General features: G+C 51.5%; 10 protein-coding genes across 10 annotated transcripts; 6 read left to right on the top strand and 4 right to left on the bottom strand.

The window, feature by feature from the left end:
* Window positions 1-949: 949 nt before the first annotated feature.
* M437DRAFT_65269 (uncharacterized protein) lies at window positions 950-1,647 on the top strand (the record flags this gene model as incomplete). Its single annotated transcript, XM_041024562.1, has 3 exons — window positions 950-975; window positions 1,066-1,182; window positions 1,455-1,647. 3 exons carry the CDS (start codon window positions 950-952, stop codon window positions 1,645-1,647), a joined length of 336 nt encoding a protein of 111 aa, XP_040880999.1.
* A 1,959-nt stretch (window positions 1,648-3,606) lies between these two features.
* On the top strand, window positions 3,607-5,059 carry M437DRAFT_16101 (uncharacterized protein; the record flags this gene model as incomplete). The annotated part of the gene is made up of 3 exons (XM_041018847.1): window positions 3,607-4,006; window positions 4,057-4,196; window positions 4,259-5,059. Coding segments are annotated over 3 exons (1,341 nt in total), but the record flags the coding sequence as incomplete, so codon positions are not given.
* Window positions 5,060-5,852: 793 nt separating this feature from the next.
* On the top strand, window positions 5,853-7,691 carry M437DRAFT_45554 (ENTH-domain-containing protein; the record flags this gene model as incomplete). The annotated part of the gene is made up of 4 exons (XM_041021106.1): window positions 5,853-5,925; window positions 5,975-6,044; window positions 6,100-6,320; window positions 6,373-7,691. 4 exons carry the CDS (start codon window positions 5,853-5,855, stop codon window positions 7,689-7,691), a joined length of 1,683 nt encoding a protein of 560 aa, XP_040880997.1.
* A 546-nt stretch (window positions 7,692-8,237) lies between these two features.
* M437DRAFT_45801 (uncharacterized protein) lies at window positions 8,238-8,719 on the bottom strand (the record flags this gene model as incomplete). The annotated part of the gene is made up of 3 exons (XM_041021146.1): window positions 8,238-8,414; window positions 8,468-8,551; window positions 8,606-8,719. 3 exons carry the CDS (start codon window positions 8,717-8,719, stop codon window positions 8,238-8,240), a joined length of 375 nt encoding a protein of 124 aa, XP_040880996.1.
* Window positions 8,720-9,729: 1,010 nt separating this feature from the next.
* On the top strand, window positions 9,730-11,658 carry M437DRAFT_45533 (uncharacterized protein; the record flags this gene model as incomplete). Its single annotated transcript, XM_041021100.1, has 2 exons — window positions 9,730-11,056; window positions 11,102-11,658. 2 exons carry the CDS (start codon window positions 9,730-9,732, stop codon window positions 11,656-11,658), a joined length of 1,884 nt encoding a protein of 627 aa, XP_040880995.1.
* A 451-nt stretch (window positions 11,659-12,109) lies between these two features.
* M437DRAFT_21342 (uncharacterized protein) lies at window positions 12,110-13,561 on the bottom strand (the record flags this gene model as incomplete). The annotated part of the gene is made up of 1 exon (XM_041019017.1): window positions 12,110-13,561. A coding segment is annotated over one exon (1,452 nt), but the record flags the coding sequence as incomplete, so codon positions are not given.
* Window positions 13,562-13,836: 275 nt separating this feature from the next.
* On the top strand, window positions 13,837-14,251 carry M437DRAFT_74533 (mitochondrial ribosomal protein 10; the record flags this gene model as incomplete). The annotated part of the gene is made up of 3 exons (XM_041026253.1): window positions 13,837-13,969; window positions 14,028-14,107; window positions 14,165-14,251. 3 exons carry the CDS (start codon window positions 13,837-13,839, stop codon window positions 14,249-14,251), a joined length of 300 nt encoding a protein of 99 aa, XP_040880993.1.
* A 902-nt stretch (window positions 14,252-15,153) lies between these two features.
* Window positions 15,154-16,197, top strand: M437DRAFT_46199 (activator of 90 kDa heat shock protein ATPase-like protein 1; the record flags this gene model as incomplete). The annotated part of the gene is made up of 2 exons (XM_041021225.1): window positions 15,154-15,456; window positions 15,514-16,197. 2 exons carry the CDS (start codon window positions 15,154-15,156, stop codon window positions 16,195-16,197), a joined length of 987 nt encoding a protein of 328 aa, XP_040880992.1.
* Window positions 16,198-16,367: 170 nt separating this feature from the next.
* On the bottom strand, window positions 16,368-17,111 carry M437DRAFT_74531 (uncharacterized protein; the record flags this gene model as incomplete). Its single annotated transcript, XM_041026252.1, has 1 exon — window positions 16,368-17,111. The coding sequence occupies one exon, from the start codon at window positions 17,109-17,111 to the stop codon at window positions 16,368-16,370; it is 744 nt and encodes a 247-aa protein (XP_040880991.1).
* Window positions 17,112-17,392: 281 nt separating this feature from the next.
* Window positions 17,393-18,046, bottom strand: M437DRAFT_74530 (transferase hexapeptide domain-containing protein; the record flags this gene model as incomplete). The annotated part of the gene is made up of 2 exons (XM_041026251.1): window positions 17,393-17,596; window positions 17,657-18,046. 2 exons carry the CDS (start codon window positions 18,044-18,046, stop codon window positions 17,393-17,395), a joined length of 594 nt encoding a protein of 197 aa, XP_040880990.1.
* Between the last annotated feature and the right edge of the window lie 70 nt (window positions 18,047-18,116).

Below are 18,116 nucleotides of genomic sequence, written 5' to 3'. Positions count from 1 at the left end.
CTCGTTGAGTGGTGCATGCACAGATCTCTCGGAGATGCAAATGTACACCCAGCTGATGGGCAAGGACAAGTTTCGTAGTTGCATGACCGGTAACAAATCTAAGCGCTGCAGCAGATAGCCAAAGACGGCGGCCTTGCTAGAGATGTTTTACCTCAAGACAAGTCCAATTTAGAGACCCATATGAGAATTGCATCTCCACATGGCTCGTCGTGATACTGTCTGACATGACTCTGGGAGGTCGGTAGCAGATGATTTTCCCCTAGCAAGGTCCACAAAAACGAACAGACACTCACTACGACCCGCGGTTGATGCACGTTGACAGAGCATGGCGGCGGGGAACACACGGACGAAAGAACTAGCCCATGGCGCGATCGCCCATGTTGACAAGCAAACCCAGGTAGCTGGGTTCGAGGGACGAGTGCAAAAGAGACGCACCGACACCTGCCATTTTCTGGCCGCTGTCAACGCACGTCTCTCCTCCTTGCGCCATCGGTTCACAGCAAATGGCGTCACCAATCTAGTTATTTTGATGGTTTGAGCACTGCTCATGTCTATTTAGGAATCGTCGAACATACCATTGCAGTGTTTGCACACTTTATAAAAAGCCCTCGATAGTGATGGTTCATCGGAGCTCTCAGCCAAGTTCCTCTCGGCGGCTAGATCGGCTGAGCAGATGGAGTCTTTAGTGCTGTCGGCCTGACGCAACCGGGACATTGTTCCTAAGCGCAAGCTTCGTTGGCCGTGATAAAAAAGGACACACACAATAAATGAGAGGGACCCGATGGTCGAGCGTGCATGGTTGCAAGATACCACGAGTATGGTCTCCTGCAAAGATGCGTCTTCATGCATCCTCGCGAGTGTTTCAAAGTGGTTCCTAGGTCGTGAGTAGAGGTTCTTGGATAGCAACGGCGTGCACTACCCGAGTACACGAGTCTCACCGTTTGTGGTGATGGCTGTTGCTCGCTTCCGCATAACGTATGTATGTGTATCAGACCTCGTTGTGCTCCTGAACGGCCTAGCTTTTGAACCCTCGAACCGTTTTTGATGCGCTCTGATCAATGAGAGTTGCGCGCACGCGCTGATAGACTCCCGAGACACACATACGAAAGGCGTGAATGTGCACAGTGCTTGTCGACTTTGGGTTGTATCGCTGAACGGATCTGTCAGGGCAGGGCAGGGCAGGTCCGTCCCGTCGTCGCCAAAGCTTGCCTAGCACAGATGATTTGCAAGAATGGGAAATCTTTCATGCAGGTGTGCAGCCACCAACTTACCACGCCTTTGGGTTGGTGGCGGAATTGACTTGTCCCAAGTTGCGTACACTTGCTGCAAGCATCACCCATCTGTCAACTTCTTGGAGGATCGTGAAGAGAGCTCCGACCACTACACGATCCTTTTGATTGATCGCACAGGTGCTAGGCTTGCTAGTCAACTTCAACGCACTGATCTGTTGGTAGATGTTGGAACATGATTCGACCGTCAAGGAAGTCACGGCCCTCAGATCTGGACCATTTTGAGATTGACAATGCGCTCATTAGACCCGTATCCATATGTGAGATTGATGGAGCAGCGGGTGCGGAGCATACATGCTTATTTCGAACGGGCTTGGATACTGGTCAACAGGGGGACGCTCAGATCAAGATGCAGTAGTTGAATATGGCAAAGACCAGTTTGAAGCCTCTCTTTCATCATGTCAAGAGGATGCCGCCGTTCCTGGTTGCTTTTATCCCGCGCCGTCGCCCATAACTTGACCTCAGTCTGTACACTTTTTCTCATCCTTCATCATTGCAAATCACTTTTGACATACCATCAATCAGTCATCCACTTGACAACTGGGCTCAAACATTGAGTACCTAACTGATATATCAACAACCGATACAGAATCATATACGATTCGATCGTCCACGCTTGGATCGTAGCGTGTTCGCATTTACATCAAAACTGCTGGCAGTGATTAAATAGTGCAGACAAAACAAAAGGTAAGGTACAGCCGAACGAATCGCATGAAGTTGTAAACTGAGATCAGGACCAGACGTCAGTTCTACGGACTTGTCGTGATCCGAGAACTGCTTCGGCCATACGGATAGATACGCGTATTGCGCCCTGGAAGGGAGAAGAAGGCCGACCGACATACATCATCACCAACAGACAACTGGATATTCTGGAATAGAAAAATACGAAACAAACAGACCCGAACGAGTCTGCGGGATTACGGATCAAATAAGAAAAAAACAAGAAGACTGGACTGGAAACCAAGCAGGACTGAATAATTCATTTCTTTCGGAGAGCCTCGAAACAGCGCCCAGGAAAGCGGTGCAGGACATCCGTGACTCGTCAAAAAAAAAAAAGAGTGAAACAGACCAAGGGGCGTTTTTCCCCTCGGGACTTCTCTCGACCTTCTCGAAGGTGACCATAATAGAAGCCGGTGACGTCGTGCAGAGGCACACCTGGTCGATAGAGATTCCTCTAGAAAAGGGGAAAAGGACTTGCAAGGCACAGGAGTTGAAAAGGTGCCTGCCACAGAGAATCTGACACAAGGCAATCTCCCCAAAAGGCAGCACAGCAGGAGTGTAATTCGAGCAGAGAGGAAAAGTCGAAGAAGCCAGTGTTTGAGAAGCAAGAAGCCAGCCAAATCCGGGATAGCGTCGGCCACAGCCACATTTGACCTTCGTGGGTCGCTCCCTGCCAAAAATCACACCGGTCGCATTCTGGTCTTCGCTCCTTCCTTCCAAACCCTCCATTCTGCGCACTCTTCATCGAAACAGAAGATCAAGAAAGAGTCTCCGTGTGTTAACTCGCGGCTTCTTCTTTTGTTTCTTTTACACAAACTGTGCGCAATTTTGATCTTGTTCCCATCAGAAAGGTATGCTTGTTCTCCGTCCTATCCTCGCCTCCCTATCATCGCCCTCGTCGTTGTTCGTTTTTTTCCATCAACACACGCGTTTTCCCGTCACCCGTCCCTCTTGTGCTGCATCCATCCATCGCGCGCGCATCGACCGCATATCGACCGCAACGCCTTGACACTTTCGTCGGTCCCTCTCTCTATGCCCTCATCCACTCACGTTGTCGTCGCCGACTCTACTTTCACTCGACCTTGAACTTCTCTCAATGCTCAGCGACTAACATGATCCTAACCCAGTCCTGACCGCCTTTCTCGCTCTCGCTCCTCACTCAACCACAACAACGACGCTCGATTTTTTATCTTCGACGCGTCTGTCTAGTTGATCTCTGCTCTCTGCTCATCTGCACCTCGTCGCGCATCTCACCTATAACGCGTGCCTGGCGAAGAAAAAATTCCTGCCTATCAGTCAGTAGTCCCAAAAACACACACACGCCGTGTGCCGAAAGTCTTCTTGCACATACATAGACACCTTTTGTCTCATACGCCTACACATGTTGCTCCCTCGGATCGATTCGCTCTTGTGGCCCAGCATGAGGAGGGACAGCGGCGTCGGCGGCAGAATGAAGTTGAATAGCATCCTGAATACTAACAAGTTTCCATCAGACACTCCCGACAGAGTCATGCAGTACGAAGTTCCTCATTACCCCCCTCCCGCCCACCACGACATGTCGTCGTCGGCACCCGCGCCCCAGTACACTCAGAACCTCTACGTGCCCGCCGGTAGAATCAAGTCCGAGAATGGCTCCGAGCGCGGTGTCTCACCTCACCCTTCGGATCCCTCGTCACGTTATTCGTCTCAAGCTCCCCCTGCCATTCATCCCGCTGCCTATCCACCTCAGGGTCTAAACAGCCTTGGTCCTGGCATGCGCTACCCCTCGCCTTCTCAGTTGCACCAGCAGATGCCCTTGATTCAACATACGTATCACCCTACCTCGAATGACCCAGCATATGCTCAACCACCCATGAACGCAGCCCCACCGCCGGTTCAAGATCAACAACCCCAACAAGAAACTACTCAGCGTAGTGCTGGAAGTGGCCTCCCCAAGGCTTTTGCATGCTCGACTTGTGGCAAGGGATTTGCTCGTAGAAGTGATCTCGCCAGACATGGTATGTTGGTTGCAAGAGGTTGGAAAGCTCATTGCTAATACATTTGTCAGAACGTATTCACAGCGGAGTACGCCCCCACGTCTGTGATTATCCGGGCTGTGGAAAGCAGTTCATTCAGCGCTCTGCTCTCACAGTGCACTCTCGCGTCCACACTGGAGAAAAGCCTCACATGTGTGAGCGCTGCGGCAAGGTTCGTCAACGCGTTTTCAAATTCTGCTGTCGCGTCAAGTTTGCTAACAGCCTTTATCACAGCCCTTCAGCGATTCCTCGTCTCTCGCGCGTCATCGCAGAATCCATTCTGGCAAGAGACCTTACAAGTGCCCCTACGCCGACTGCCAAAAGACCTTTACGCGTCGCACAACTCTGACGCGTCACCAAAACCACCACACTGGCACCATTGAAGAATCAGCTGCAGCCACTGCTGCAGCCTTGGCTTCGCGTGCCTCGATGCAGACGCGTGGATCGCGTTCGGATGGAGAAGAATACTCGGAGAACAAGTCGCCAATGCCTACTCCCTCCCCTCACGACCGCCCCGTCTCTGTTTCACCCGCTGGTGGTATGAACGGTGTTGCTGCACTTCAGCGTTCTACTTCGGACTACTACATGAACGCCATGAATGGCGGCATGACCATGCCTCCCCACATGCGCAACGAGATGGCTACACACAGCCCACGTTCCGCCTCTCCAGCCAACTCCCACTACTCGATGCCCAGCTCAGCCAGTCAAGCTCGTCAGCCTTTGACTTCTCACCCAGGTGCATACCCCCTGCCTTCGACTCTGGAACCCCCTACCACAAACCCCCCAAGCCAGAATGGCAGCGTTGGTGGTAGCCCCCACATGGGTGGTTCGGGCTGGCAGTCTCCTGCTCACCAATCTATCGGTGGAGCTCAGCAAGCCGACTACTCGTACCCTGATCCCAACACTCAGCAGTACGTTCAGAACGCGCAGAACCTGTATTACCAAAACCAAAACATGCGCCGCCCTCAGAGCACGGATCCCATGGATCCTTACCACGCGCAACGCATTGGCCACGTAGGTCAGGAGCTCTGGGCTCAACACCCTCAATAAGGCATGTACAACACATTTGGCAGCATAAATGGGGCGGGAGTTTTTGGCAGATAGGCGCATCGGGTGTCAAAGAGTAGGACGGAGTTCGACTTTCGACAGTCTTGTCGTATTCTCATTTTTGCTTTTATTCACCACACGGTAAAGCTGCAGCACAGATTGTGGGCAGATGCACAGGATGGCGTTTTGATAGTATCCATTCGTTTGTCTCTTTTCTTTCTGTTTTATTTTTTTTTCTCGAGTTGGCACTGCCGACTTCTGGGTGTTCTGGTGGGACATTGGTGGCATTTTGCTCTTCTTGAGTGTCTTTCAGCGGCATATGCAGGGAGTGGTTGCGTCGGAGGCTGATAATGACTTGACGCTCGTGTAACTATATTATAGAGACTGCCAAAGCAGCGGAAAAATGCATACATCGTTGCACACTGCAAGACATTTGATATTTCAACGTTTACTCGGAGTAAGAATGATTCACCCAAAGTGGCAGGCAAGTTGGCAGCGGCAGGCCAAGCAAGTACGTCCATGGGGCTGCACGGACCGATGACGAAGACGTGCCGAGAACGACTGGAACCTCCACACGCCTCGTCTCGTCGTCGCATGCACGCCCAAACCCTACACTTTCTGTCCTGTAGCAATAATTCACAGCAACCTCGCTGTCGTCACCGCCGCTGCCTACCTCGTCACTGCCCTCATCCATTCGCATTGACACGTCCATATCGATCGCTCCATACTCCTTCATCCACACCACACCGGGCCCGCCGCGAGCCCAACTTCACCGCACATCATGTCGCATATGCTCAGGAGCGTCAAGAATGTCACCAAGGGTTACTCGTCCGTCCAGGTCAAAGTCAGAAATGGTCAGTCTAAGCCAGCCAACAAGTCTGCCCGTGTTGACACCATGCACAGCGACCAGCAACGATCCTTGGGGCCCGACAGGCACCGACATGGCCGAAATTGCCAAGATCACCTACAACAGGTCTGCAGTTCACATCGCGCCTCGCCTGCAATCAGTACTGACACCATGTCTTCAGCTCGACGGATTTCTACGAAGTCATGGACATGCTCGACAAGCGCCTCAATGACAAGGGCAAGAACTGGCGCCATGTCTTGAAATCGCTCAAAGTTCTCGACTACTGCCTTCACGAGGGCTCCGAGTTGTGCGTCACATGGGCTCGCAAGAACATCTACATCATCCGCACCCTCCGCGAGTTCATTTATCTTGACGAGGAGGGTCGTGATGTTGGTCAAAACAGTACGTGTTGCCAGTGCGCCGCCGCCCAAGCCATACTGACCAGCCTCGTTAGTTCGTGTCTCTGCTAAGGAGTTGACCTCTCTCATCATGGATGAAGAACGCCTGCGCTCCGAACGTCAAAACAGACACTCATGGAAATCAAGAGTCACTGGTCTCGAAGACATGTCTGGCGGAGGTTACGATAGCGAGACGCATTCGACGCCGAGAAAGCCACGTGAGCGTGCCAACAGAGGACGAACCGAAGACGATGATCTCGAATACAGACTTGCGCTCGAAGCAAGTAAGAACGAGGCCGAGGAAGATGCCAGACGACGTGCCATGAAGAACAGAGGTGGTGAGGAAGACGACGATCTGGCCAAAGCGCTCAAGTTGAGCAAGGAAGAGGAAGAAGCACGCAAGCGCGAGTTTGACGATGCGAATGCAGCTTCGCTGTTTGACGATACGCCTGCGCAGACGCAGCAGCCCACCGGCTTCAACCAGGGTTACCAGCAACAGACAGCCGTCGACTGGTTTGGTAACCCTATGGGACAACAGCAACCTCAATCCACTGGTTACCTGAACAACGCCTACAACCAGCAGCCGCTTCAAGCCCAGCAGACGGCCTTCCCTTCAGACTATTCTGGCTACTACCAACAGCCACAGCCCACCGGCTTCGACCAGTCCTTCCAGCAGCAACAACAGCCGCAGCAGCAATTCCTACAGCCACAGGCGACCGGCTACAATCCCTGGGCCACTCAGATGCAGCCTCAACAACAGCAGCAACAACAACCTCAGCAGACAGCTCAACCTGGCTCGAACAACCCATGGGCTCTGTCGTCGCCCGCCTCGTCAGAGGCTCTGCGCCCACAGCCCACTGGCTCCAACAATCCTTTTGCCTCGTCTTTCAACCGCCCGCAACAGACTCAGCAGCAGAGAGCCCCCACCCTGTCTGCACTGCAAGAACAAAAGACGGCTACGCAATTCAATCAGCCTGCATACAACCCCATTACCAGCTACCAAGCTCCCCAGCCCACAGCTGCTCCTTTCCAGCAGCCAGCTCAAACTGCCCAGCCCATGGATCCTCACCGCGCACAGCTCAACGCCCTTCTGTCTTCTGGTGAAGGCCAAGACACTTTTGGCAACGTCGGAAACATGCGCATTCCTGCTCAGCATACCGCTCCTGGTACATTTGTCAACAGTGCTGGTCAGGGACTGACCAAACTCGAAGCTTCGCGCACTGGCAACAACCCCTTCTTACAATCTCAATTCACTGGCATGCCTCAACAGCAGTTCCCTGCACAGACTGGACCTGCAAATGGATATGCATCGTCCAATCCTTTCGGTCAAAGGCAGCAAGCTCCGCAGCAGTCAGGCAGTCTTATTGACCTGTGATATCCTTTCCTTTTCCATTTTGTTGTACTGTTTTCTTTGCCAAATTACCCCTTCGTCTTTTATCCGTACTATCTTCCCTCCAGCCGTCTCATCATCTGTGTCATAGACTTATTGGAGCGGTGTGTTCTGATGACCTTTTATCCCTGGTTTTGTAACTTGAGATACCGCTAATCGTTTGATCTTGTATTTTCTTCCTCTTTGCCCAAAGAATTTCTCGTACCAAAGCATGAAATTGTGTGAATGTCTCTTGTATTTGACGGTGTAATTCGTGTCTCTCAATCCCTCTCTCGCCGGGCGTCCACCTAGCTGTGTTGAGTTTCCGACGACATATCGTCCGTTTCTGGCTTCAGCTTTGTGCTGTCTGATGCGCGTCTCTGACAGGATCCCAATACCCAGTGCTAGCATGACTGCCGCTGTTACTTTCTTCATCGACCGACAAAGGTTTTGTATCTCTCTTGCTGGACTGTCCTGACTTATTTCGGCTGTCACGGAATCGAAATACGTGCCCTGCGTACACAAAGGTTAACCAAACTTATTCTTCTCGCATCATTCAAGCTTACACAACATCCATCGTATGATCCAGTTCTCTTCGTTGAAGCTCTCTGTATCATGTCCTTTCTCATATATGAACTTGGTTTCTGGGCTTGACTCGTGATAGATTCTCAAAATCTCGTTGTGGACTGCTGATTCACAGATCTGGACATTAGAATACGGTGGTTGTATCTGTGTCAGTCAGTTAGTCAATAATTCATGTCAGTATCTATCCATCTTCTGACACTTGCATTAGGATCATCTCTCAGCTGGGGCAACAGACTGTTTGGACTACTCAGGATTCGTTCTCGTCCCTGGATCGCCTCATTCTACAAAATCAGTCAACGCAGTCCTTGCATGATTTCAGAGAGTGTCTTTCCCACTTTCATCAACTCATATAGACGATTGTCAGAACTATCTTGGGAAGATAGTCCGAGCCGCTGGAAAAATTTGGTCTTGGAATCACTGCGTGCTAGAGGTTGTAGCTGGGGAGCCATCGTCGTCCGACAGAGCTTTAGACAGCAAAATATCTTCTGCCAATTTTGGGAGCAGAAATGGCCTTTCAAGTACCCAAGTGACATATCCAGGCATGGATCCTAGCGACATCGGCTTTTCCCTGGGTGTACGTTCAGCCTAGAGTCATAAGGGTGTCGATTTGTCCCGTGCCGCTATCGTGATCTACTCTGCATTTTCATGTGGGATGTTTCATTTGTTGCATGCGATTGGCATCCTAGGGGATTGGACCAGCCTACAGATATGCCTGTCAGGTTATGAAACTCATCATGACTCGGTAGACCATGGAGAGCTTTGCGACACCAACATCAAATTTCACTTCACCGCACAACAATATACTTGAGGTGCGAGAAGAACATGATTACCAAACGTGAATTCATCAAGTGACCGAAGGATTATTCAAGTCTTTGGTCACGCCAGCAGTATGATTCGACACGATGCCACAGCAGCATTGTCAGATATCTTGCATACGCCAAACAATTCTAGCTTCAGCAAAAAACGGTCTAGCAACTACCGGCGGCAAGTTGAGCACTGTGGCTGTCAACTCCGTGGTTCTTCTCAAAGGTTCATGATGACGACTAGCCAAGTAAAGCAAGTGCAGCATCCCTGTTTGACTTGCAAGCGTTGGGCATCAACATGTTGAATATATACAAGACTATCAAAGCATACAAGTTGCTTGAGACACTGGAGATATGTAGAATACAACAACATGTGGAGGTCAAGAACTCATATCACTGGTCAAGTGGATGCATATTAGTACCTACCTCATGTATGAATGAGGCTGGTTTGGTTCAAAAAGATTGACTGGTCACTCCTTCCCTCAGGAACCGGAATCCACCTCTTTCCGCACAAGTCCTACCAATCGCATAAAGAAGACGGAAGACAGCATGCAGAACCATCGGGGAAGGTGCTGCAGGACATCAGATTATCATTCTACCACAACGAACCATACTTGTATCCAGAACATCCTACCGCAAGCAGCAAATCAATCAGCATGCTTCTTTTTCCCCCATCTTCTATCCAAGAACCACTTCGCGATAGCACTAATCGCAAATACCTTGATCATTCAAACGAAAGCTGGCCATCAACTTCCAAGAAATCTTGTTACCCTACAGACCTAGGCATCGCGGAAGTCGGCTCGTCCGACATATCGATATACAATGCATCAAGAGCGCCCTCGTGCGTACCAGATATTGCTTCGGACTCTACTCGTCATCCTTCCTCCAACCACTCCACTGCTGTCGATCATGAGACGCAGCCCCTTCATATACGAGCAAAGAGTGAGGGAAATGTTCAACATGACATGGTCCGGTTCGTGAATCGCCCGCATGGTACACCACTCTTCACCATCGCCGAGCAGAAATCACTTGCCACGCTCCGAACGCAGATGTCCTTCGCTTCCTTCAGGCGGAGAGGACCCACTTCTCTCGTCACGGCCTCTGGGAAGCCCAAGGCTGCTAGCGTCGATGACACAGTACTATACACGAGTCGACGTGGACTATCTCAAAACACTCAGACGTCTTCAAGTCTAGATGTACTCAGCCTCAGGAGTGATCCAGTGCATCCTTGGCAACCACCATTTGTGCCGCCTCGTTGTGTGAAGACACCTGAAGGCGTACCGCACTGGCCTCCCAAAGCCCGAGTCTCTTTCGTACGAACAATGACAAGGACCCTGAGCTCCGCAACTTCATTGTCCCCACTGGAGGGCACGCGGTTCGTCTTGAGAGCTTTACGTGGAGAGATTCGATCACGCAGCAGGCCTCAACCGCCAAGTTGGCGTCCACCTGTTAGTGGTCATTCAACTCATCATTACGATCAACCTTCTCAACATCCACTCAACAGTGCACGCTTTGCGGAAGTGATACAACCGGAACATGTTGGACAAGATGATACACAAGCTCCGCCAATACCAGAACCCACTCCGGCCGAGAGACAATCTTTGGATAGACGGTGTCGACCAAAGTCAGGCAGCGCTTCTCTAGCTCAACGAGCTCTCGGAGCCATTGACGGCAACTCCATTCCAATCAACCCTGCTCGAGCGATCAGGGCTCGTTCGGTGTCGGTTCCTCAAAACTTGGGGTTGTTTGCAGTATCAACTGCAAGACCACCCATCCAGAACACAGAGCAGACAGCCCAAGGCACAAGAGCACATCCTTCTGATACTTTGCGCACCGTCGACATGATCGAAAGCTTCCCTTCACCGCCATCTGCACCACCAACCAGGCCGAGGCGGGGTTTGCCATTCTTTGCGCCGACACCGCCGAGAGCTCCTCGTGCTCATTTCTTGGGCGACAGAGACACCATGACAACTCATTCTGCAAGTCAAGACTAGGCATCAAACACTGGTTTCTCGAATTCGCAATCAGCAGCTGAGACATCAGGCTCAAAAAAAGGGGGAACGTCACCAATTCGGGGTGAGCAGGACAGATACACCTTCTCCAGTATGCCGATATATCGTGACGATGCGGCATCGTTACACAGTCATGATCGCTTGCGGTACCGTCAAATGTCCGAAATGGACTTGGAAGAGCCAAGTCAGACCTTGCAAGGCACCTGCAATGTGGCTCCAGAGCAGCACCTTGTTGAGGAAGGGCCTGATGATGGGACGCCAGAGGTTCCAACATGTCTTCCGCAGAACACCAGCCCTATCTCGAGCACAAGGGATGACAATCAGAATGAAGGTTCCCCTTCAAGCATCATTCCTGGGACCGCTAGAGGGAAGACTTGGAGAGCCAGATGGCAAGTATTGCGCTCAAGCATGAAGCAGAGAAGGAATGGAGCTGAAGACGCAAGCTGTCGGATTGCCAAACCCATTGCTCGGGGTGTGCAGTGGATTGGCCAGGGTTGTTTGTGTCGGGACAAGGATGAGGACGAATCAGGCGATGAAATCAGCCGACAAAGCATTCGACTTGTCCAAGTCTGATTTTGTAGATGCTATTATTGGGTACTGGAGACACCTAAATACTACAAAGACATCATTATTCTTTACAACATGAAAAGACTGTTTTGTATTCATGGGGTACCGGGACCCTTGTGATCGTAGATAAATTGGGCATGAGTCGTGAAGCGTTATATGGGCCAACCTCCAAGGCAAAAGAAACAACTCGCTCCCAAACGATGCAGTATGCAGATGGTTGAGATGTATGTACAAGGTATGTTTTGGTGCCGCGCTAGGAGAACTTGACGCCAGCTCTCTTCCTCTTCGCCGGAGATGTCAAGCCCGGCAGCTCACTGTCATTCTGTCCCGTTGCCGGCCTCACCGCTGATTTACCCAGTGTGGTCCTGACTCGCTTCTTTGCGGGGCTCGACAGTCCAGGCAGAGAAGACGTGTGAGCAGCTGTCGAACCTGTTAAATTATTCTTCGGTGGAGCAAAAGACAAGGATGGAGCCTTTAGTGCAGTGAACGGGGTGGGCGGCTTTTTAGGTGTCCCCAAGCTGGTGGTCAGAGGCTCAGAGGACTGCGGTGCAGATGTTGCGGACGGTAGTAGTGGGGCTGTGGATACTGGCTTGGGAACAGCAAGCTTGGAAGAACGCGCAGCAGTCGCGATTCGAGACTTTCTCTTGACAGGCAGTGCTTTGGGACGCGGTGTCGGCTCGCTTGGTGGCTGGGTTGCCTGTAGTGCTTCAGGCTCTGTGGTGTCGGCATCCATCTCGGCAGCTTCTGAAACCACTTCCTCCAGAGGCTCCTCGGCAGATGTGATAGGAACAAAGGGCTCCAAGGCTCTGGCAGACACTCTTGAAGTACGAGCCTTTGTCTTTGGCGGACTGTCGGGTGAATCTGATTCGAACTCTCGTACGTGGGTCAGATTCTCGTTCCACTGTACACCTCTGCGTGTTGCTGACTTTCCACTTTGCGCTTTTTCGGCCACAACCGTCTCGGCCGGCTCTTCGGTTGAATCTTGTAACGGAACGACCTCTTCGCCAAGGTTTAAAAGCCTGGCCTGAGGCATGATACTCTTTCCCTTGTTCTTGCGCGTATTTGATCGCGTGAGCAAAGCCAGCTCCTGTGCTTCCGTTCTCTTCAGCGCAACATGATCGGCTTGACTTCTAATGGCGATCTTGGCTGGTTTCTTTGGTGCGGCTACTGGTGTGCGTGTACGTGTCGTCCGTCTCGGTGCCTTGGATTTGGTCGGTGTCGATGACGGCAACTCAACGGCAGGCTCCTCCTTCTTATGCTCGAATTCCTGCTTGGTATCATCTGAAGACTCCTTCGGAGGCAGTGGAGGACTGTTCGGGTCGAGATCTGTCAAGACTTCGGGCTTATCGGTTGAGGCGAGTGCATGACGCACGACATCCGAGTCTCTGCGGTTTTCGAGGGATTCGCGTTTGTGAGCGGCCATGGGCCTTTTGCTTGCGGCGGCACGGCTGAGGAAAGCATGGAGGATGGCAGTATCATCTGAGATTCTAGGTTTGGAAATAGGTTCGGGGGTGTTGGTGTCTTCTGGAGGGGCAGACGAGGAGCGCAAGTCCTGGAGGATGACAGGATCGGCATCTTCGGTGTCGCTGGGCTCAGAGAAGGAGTCTTGAGAGTGGAAGGGGTCAGGACCAGGATTGAGAGTGACACAACGTTTCTTCTTCTTCGGACCAGGGGATTTTGGGAGAGCTGGTTGTGCGAGACGAGGTTGTGGCTGTAAGTGATGATACGGGGCTTTTGGAGCGCGTTGGTAGAGACGAGTGATTGTAATGCGCGAAGGGCCAAGGTGAGCGGCGTCGGTAGGGTCCCATGAAAATTGCTTTGGACGCGACAAGATGGGTGCGGCGGGAGCGGGGTGCGGACGGGCGGGCGGCGACAGAGTCAAGACAGGAGCAGACGCGTCGACATGCATGTTGGAGTGCGCAGTCGTGCAAGCGGATAAAGATGAGGTCGAGGGAAGAGCGGCTGTGGTCTTGAACAATGTGCGAGCACGAGGCACATGCAAGATGATGTTTGATGACAAGCACAACAAAGCGGCGTGCATACGGCAACGCCGCAACGCGACCCGCAACCGCACGGGGAAGGTGCGCCGACGCCAAGAATACCTGGGCGAGATTTCTAAATCGTCCATCTGAACACCGGCATCGAGTCCATACAGCAGCACATCGTCGTCGCCAGCAGCTCGCCATGGTCGTCAAGAACACCCAAGCCGTCGCGAAGGCCACCGCGCCTCGTCTGCCGCCCCTTCACAAGCTGCGCGTCCGCAAGCCCGACCAGGCCAACGCAAACCCTTGCATCGGTGTCATGTCTTCTGTCCTCGGTATGCTTGATCGCAACCCTCTTTCGCCCTTCTGTACTTGCTCTGACACGCTTCGCAGGATGTTGGGCATCTTCTGGATACACTGCCCAAGGATGCGCCGCTCTTGAACAACAACTTCGCGCATGCATGGACGCTCCCGTATGTTTTGGCCGCCTCATCTTGAACCACGCCCATTCTAACTCAGTCGTCGTGCAGAAAGCTGGCCAAACCAAGAAGAGTTCCATCAACTACCATCTCTCGAGATTATACCCTCAGATCATCGGTCCACACAAGCGAAACTAGACGCTTATCAAATATCCTTACCCTTCACGACTGCATTCTGGCATTATACGGCGTATCGGCGACAAGAATACTCCCTCTTGATCTTGGCTTCTCTTTCTCAGGCGGCGTCCCTTCACTATCTCTGTATAACAACTCTATTTTCGACATGTACAATTCTTCTCAAAATGTCTCTTCGATCGTAGTCCTTGTCATCTGGCTACGCCATGTGATGTTGAATGAAGGCCTCAGACTATAGCGCAGCATCATTTACACATGTATAAAAGCTGTATATGGATGGGCCAAAAAACCGGGCCTCCTCAGCCACGAGTATACCGTCCATAAAGCATGTTTCTTTGCTAGGGTCATCTTGTGATGTGAAGTCTCTAGAAAACAACTCGTGTTTCGACGAACATGAGCATCATTCATGGTTTCTTGTCATTACTCTTGATGCTGCTGCTGTTCAAGGCCGACTCGCACTTGAATCCCCGCATGATTGGCCAAAGCTTTGGTAGTGCTTCTAGACGTTTCCGCAACAATATTTCGTCGCTCTCCCGGCTCTCCTGTCGCTCGACCATCATCTTCGATACCCTTTTGTTCTTGTCTACTTATTTACTGCTTGCTATCTTGTTTTCCTTCTCTTCTCCCAATTGCCCCGCTATTCACCCTCGGTAAGTCTCGGGTACTGCCTATCATTCCACTTCACCTTCATATGATGAGACACCAGCTGGCACCAGTCCTAGAAAGACTTGTACTCTTTTTGCTGCGGACTAGCTTTCGGGGAGAATATCCCTATCTCTGATTTCCATCTTCACTCCCAACTCTGCATGACTACTTCGAAATCAGCGCACCAATGACTGACCCTCAATCGCAACAGACGCCCATAATCTTCTTCCTCATCTCGCCAAACGCTTCACACCGCCGACATGGTTCTCCACAACCCAAACAACTGGCACTGGGTCAACAAGGATGTCTCGGGCTGGACCAAGGAATATTTGTCAAAGGATCTCGTTGGCATCAAGGCAGAGAAGGACGGTGCATCTGCTGAAATCTCAAAGTTGCTGAGCCAGGAGGGTGATGTCGAAGTCGCCCAGCGCAAGGGCAAGGTCATCACCATCTTCGACCTCAAGTTGCAACTCGAGTATACTGGCAAGACCAAGGATGCTGAGGATGTCAGCGGTACAATCACCATTCCTGAGGTTGCACACGACACCGAGGAGGATGAGTACGTTGTGCGTAATCCCAAACTCTTCATCCATTGCGTTCAACGCTGACATTCTATCTAGTTCGAGATTGAGATGTACTCCGAGTCTTCATCCAAGACCCCCGTCAAGGACCTTGTCCGATCGCAAATTACTTCGCAGCTTCGCGCCAGATTCCAGCAATTGGGCCCCGCTCTGATGGAGACTCACGCCAAAGACATCCAGCACGCAGCTGGCCACAAGCCTGGCTTCACCCCTGCAAAGGTCTACTCTAGCTCGTCCGTCAACAAGTCAACCGATGAGTCCAAGCCCTCGACTGCCACCTCAACCTCCAACGGCAAAGGCCCCGCCGTCAATGTGACCAGCCTCAGCGACCAGCAGGAATTCCGCTGCGACGCTCCTATGCTTTTCCAGATCCTCACCGACCCTCAACGCATTGCTGCCTTCACTCGCGCACCTCCAAAGATCTTCGAGGGCGCCAGACCCGGCGGCAAGTTCGAAATCTTTGGCGGAAACGTCAGTGGAGAGTACGTCGAGCTTTCAGAACCCACAAAGATCGTTCAGAAGTGGCGCCTGGCTCAGTGGCCTCAGGGTCACTACAGTACTCTGAACATTGCCTTTGAACAGAACAACGTTGACGCTGTCACCATCATGCGCGTTGACTGGACTGGTGTGCCCGTTGGCGAGGAGGAGGCCACCAAGCGCAACTGGGAAAACTACTATGTCCGCTCGATGAAGCAGACATTCGGCATCGGCTCGATTCTCTAAGCAGAATCAGCTGGCTTCTCGCAGGAAAGCGTCAAGAAATTTACGGGTACATGAAAGCATTTCAGTCGGACAGCATTGGTTCGCTCTCTCGAATAGAGGGGTATTAGACACGAATAATTACACAAGTTATAGACATCAAAGTCGTTCAACTTTTAGCATGCTTCTTAGAATCACCGAATTGGTGAAAACTTAAAGTCCTCGTCGTGCACCCAGTTTCCTCGATCGTACTTGAACAGCGATAGACCGAGGACGGTACCGTGGCAACCTTTCCATTCCTGTTGCACCTGCTCGAACGCCTTCTGAATCTCCTTCTCGTCATCGACCTTGTTCATGATGGTGTAATGGGCTGCGAAGCCGCCAGCATCCTGCCGACTCAGAAACTCCGACCATGCCGACTTCAATTGCTGATGAACCTGTCTCGCATCATCGCCGCCTGATGACTTAGGCAGACCAATAGCAATACCCTTATTCAATCGGAAAGGCGTTGCAGCAAGGAGATGGAACTGTTTGGTTTTGCTCGAAATCTCTCTCAGGGTTGGCTTGATCGACTCCTCGAGCAGACTTCCGGGTAGTGCGTGGAACAGAGTAATGTGTGCTTCGAGTCTGTTCAGACGAGGAGGGAAATACTTCTTCCTCGTCTCGGTTAAGATGCGATGGTGTTTGGCGTCTGTCAGAAGAGTCAAGACATAGACTGCATCTTCGGCAGATGATGTCTTTGGGATGTGTGAAGGTGAAGGAGTCCGCCTGTGGCCTGGTCCGCCACGCCGATTATCTTGCTGCTGTCCAGAAGCATGCTGACGGTGATTTGGAGAGGATTGGTTGGCAGTTGAGTCGTTCGCAGGCTTTGGTTGCGGCTTTGGAATGTCTGCAGATCCTGCGGCCATAGAGTATGAAAGCCGAGTGTTTTGTGACATGATTTTTCGTGCTTGCTCGATGACTCTTCTCCGATGAGCAATTGAAAGACTGGACATGTTCATAGAACAGGTCTTGAGCTGCACAAAAAAGACTTTATAATTGTCTTGACGAGGTGTCCATGACGTAGCCAAACTTCTGACGCGTTGTGTCAGAAGCACTGTTGCCAAATCAACTCTTCACCCAAAGATCAAACGTTCTTGACATTTTCAATTCGACTGTCACTCCGTTATTCATGACCCAGTAGATTGTTTTATATGGTCAAGCTCGCGAACCGAGTTGGTCATGAAAGCCACTTCATAGTGTTGCTAGGGACCAAACGCTTCAGCGTTTCGATATGCATCGCTTGACCCTTGAGCTTGAGGTCTCTGACATCTGATCGAGTCTTTGTGGTTGTGTCTATGCGCCTAGCGTTTCCACCGTAGACAATGGTATAGTCGGGTAGGTTTTCTGATCGAATGTTGGAAGATGCAGTGATTTTGCAGAACTTCAATCACAAGGTCAGCACAACAGTCAAGCAAATGTAGAATATAGCCTGGACACGAACCTTGCCTACAACCACACCGGGTCCTATTGTTGAGTTGGCCTCAATTGTGCTGCCACTTCCTATCTTCTCGGCCTGCACGATCGAACCGCTCTCGACGCTGACGCTTTCCTCAAGCTCGACCGTTGTTCCAGCAAAAGTTCCAGGGCTATCACTCAACCCTACAATAGCACGATCCGATATAACGCAGTTTTTTCCAATACAAACAGCCCCCGTGTTGGATGTGATTTTGGCGAAGGGGTGGAGTACTACATTCTCACCAATCGATACTGGATGAATGCCAACAATCACAGCCTTGTCGGAGATTATGGCAGACGGATGAATTGAACAAGGCGGTTTGGGACCAGGAACAGCTGAGGCCTGGCGACGGAGGCTTCCTGAGCCAGACGACATGATAGAAGTGTTCGAGGTTACACAAACAACAGGAACACTTGGACATAAACAATGTGATAAAGAAGTGACA

The sequence above is a fragment of the Aureobasidium melanogenum genome, assembly GCF_000721775.1.
Source record: "Aureobasidium melanogenum CBS 110374 unplaced genomic scaffold scaffold_7, whole genome shotgun sequence".
In the NCBI taxonomy this organism is placed as follows: Eukaryota; Fungi; Ascomycota; class Dothideomycetes; order Dothideales; family Saccotheciaceae; genus Aureobasidium; species Aureobasidium melanogenum.
The sequence above is the reverse complement of the archived record's forward strand: the minus strand, read 5'-3'. Positions and strand labels throughout refer to the sequence as shown.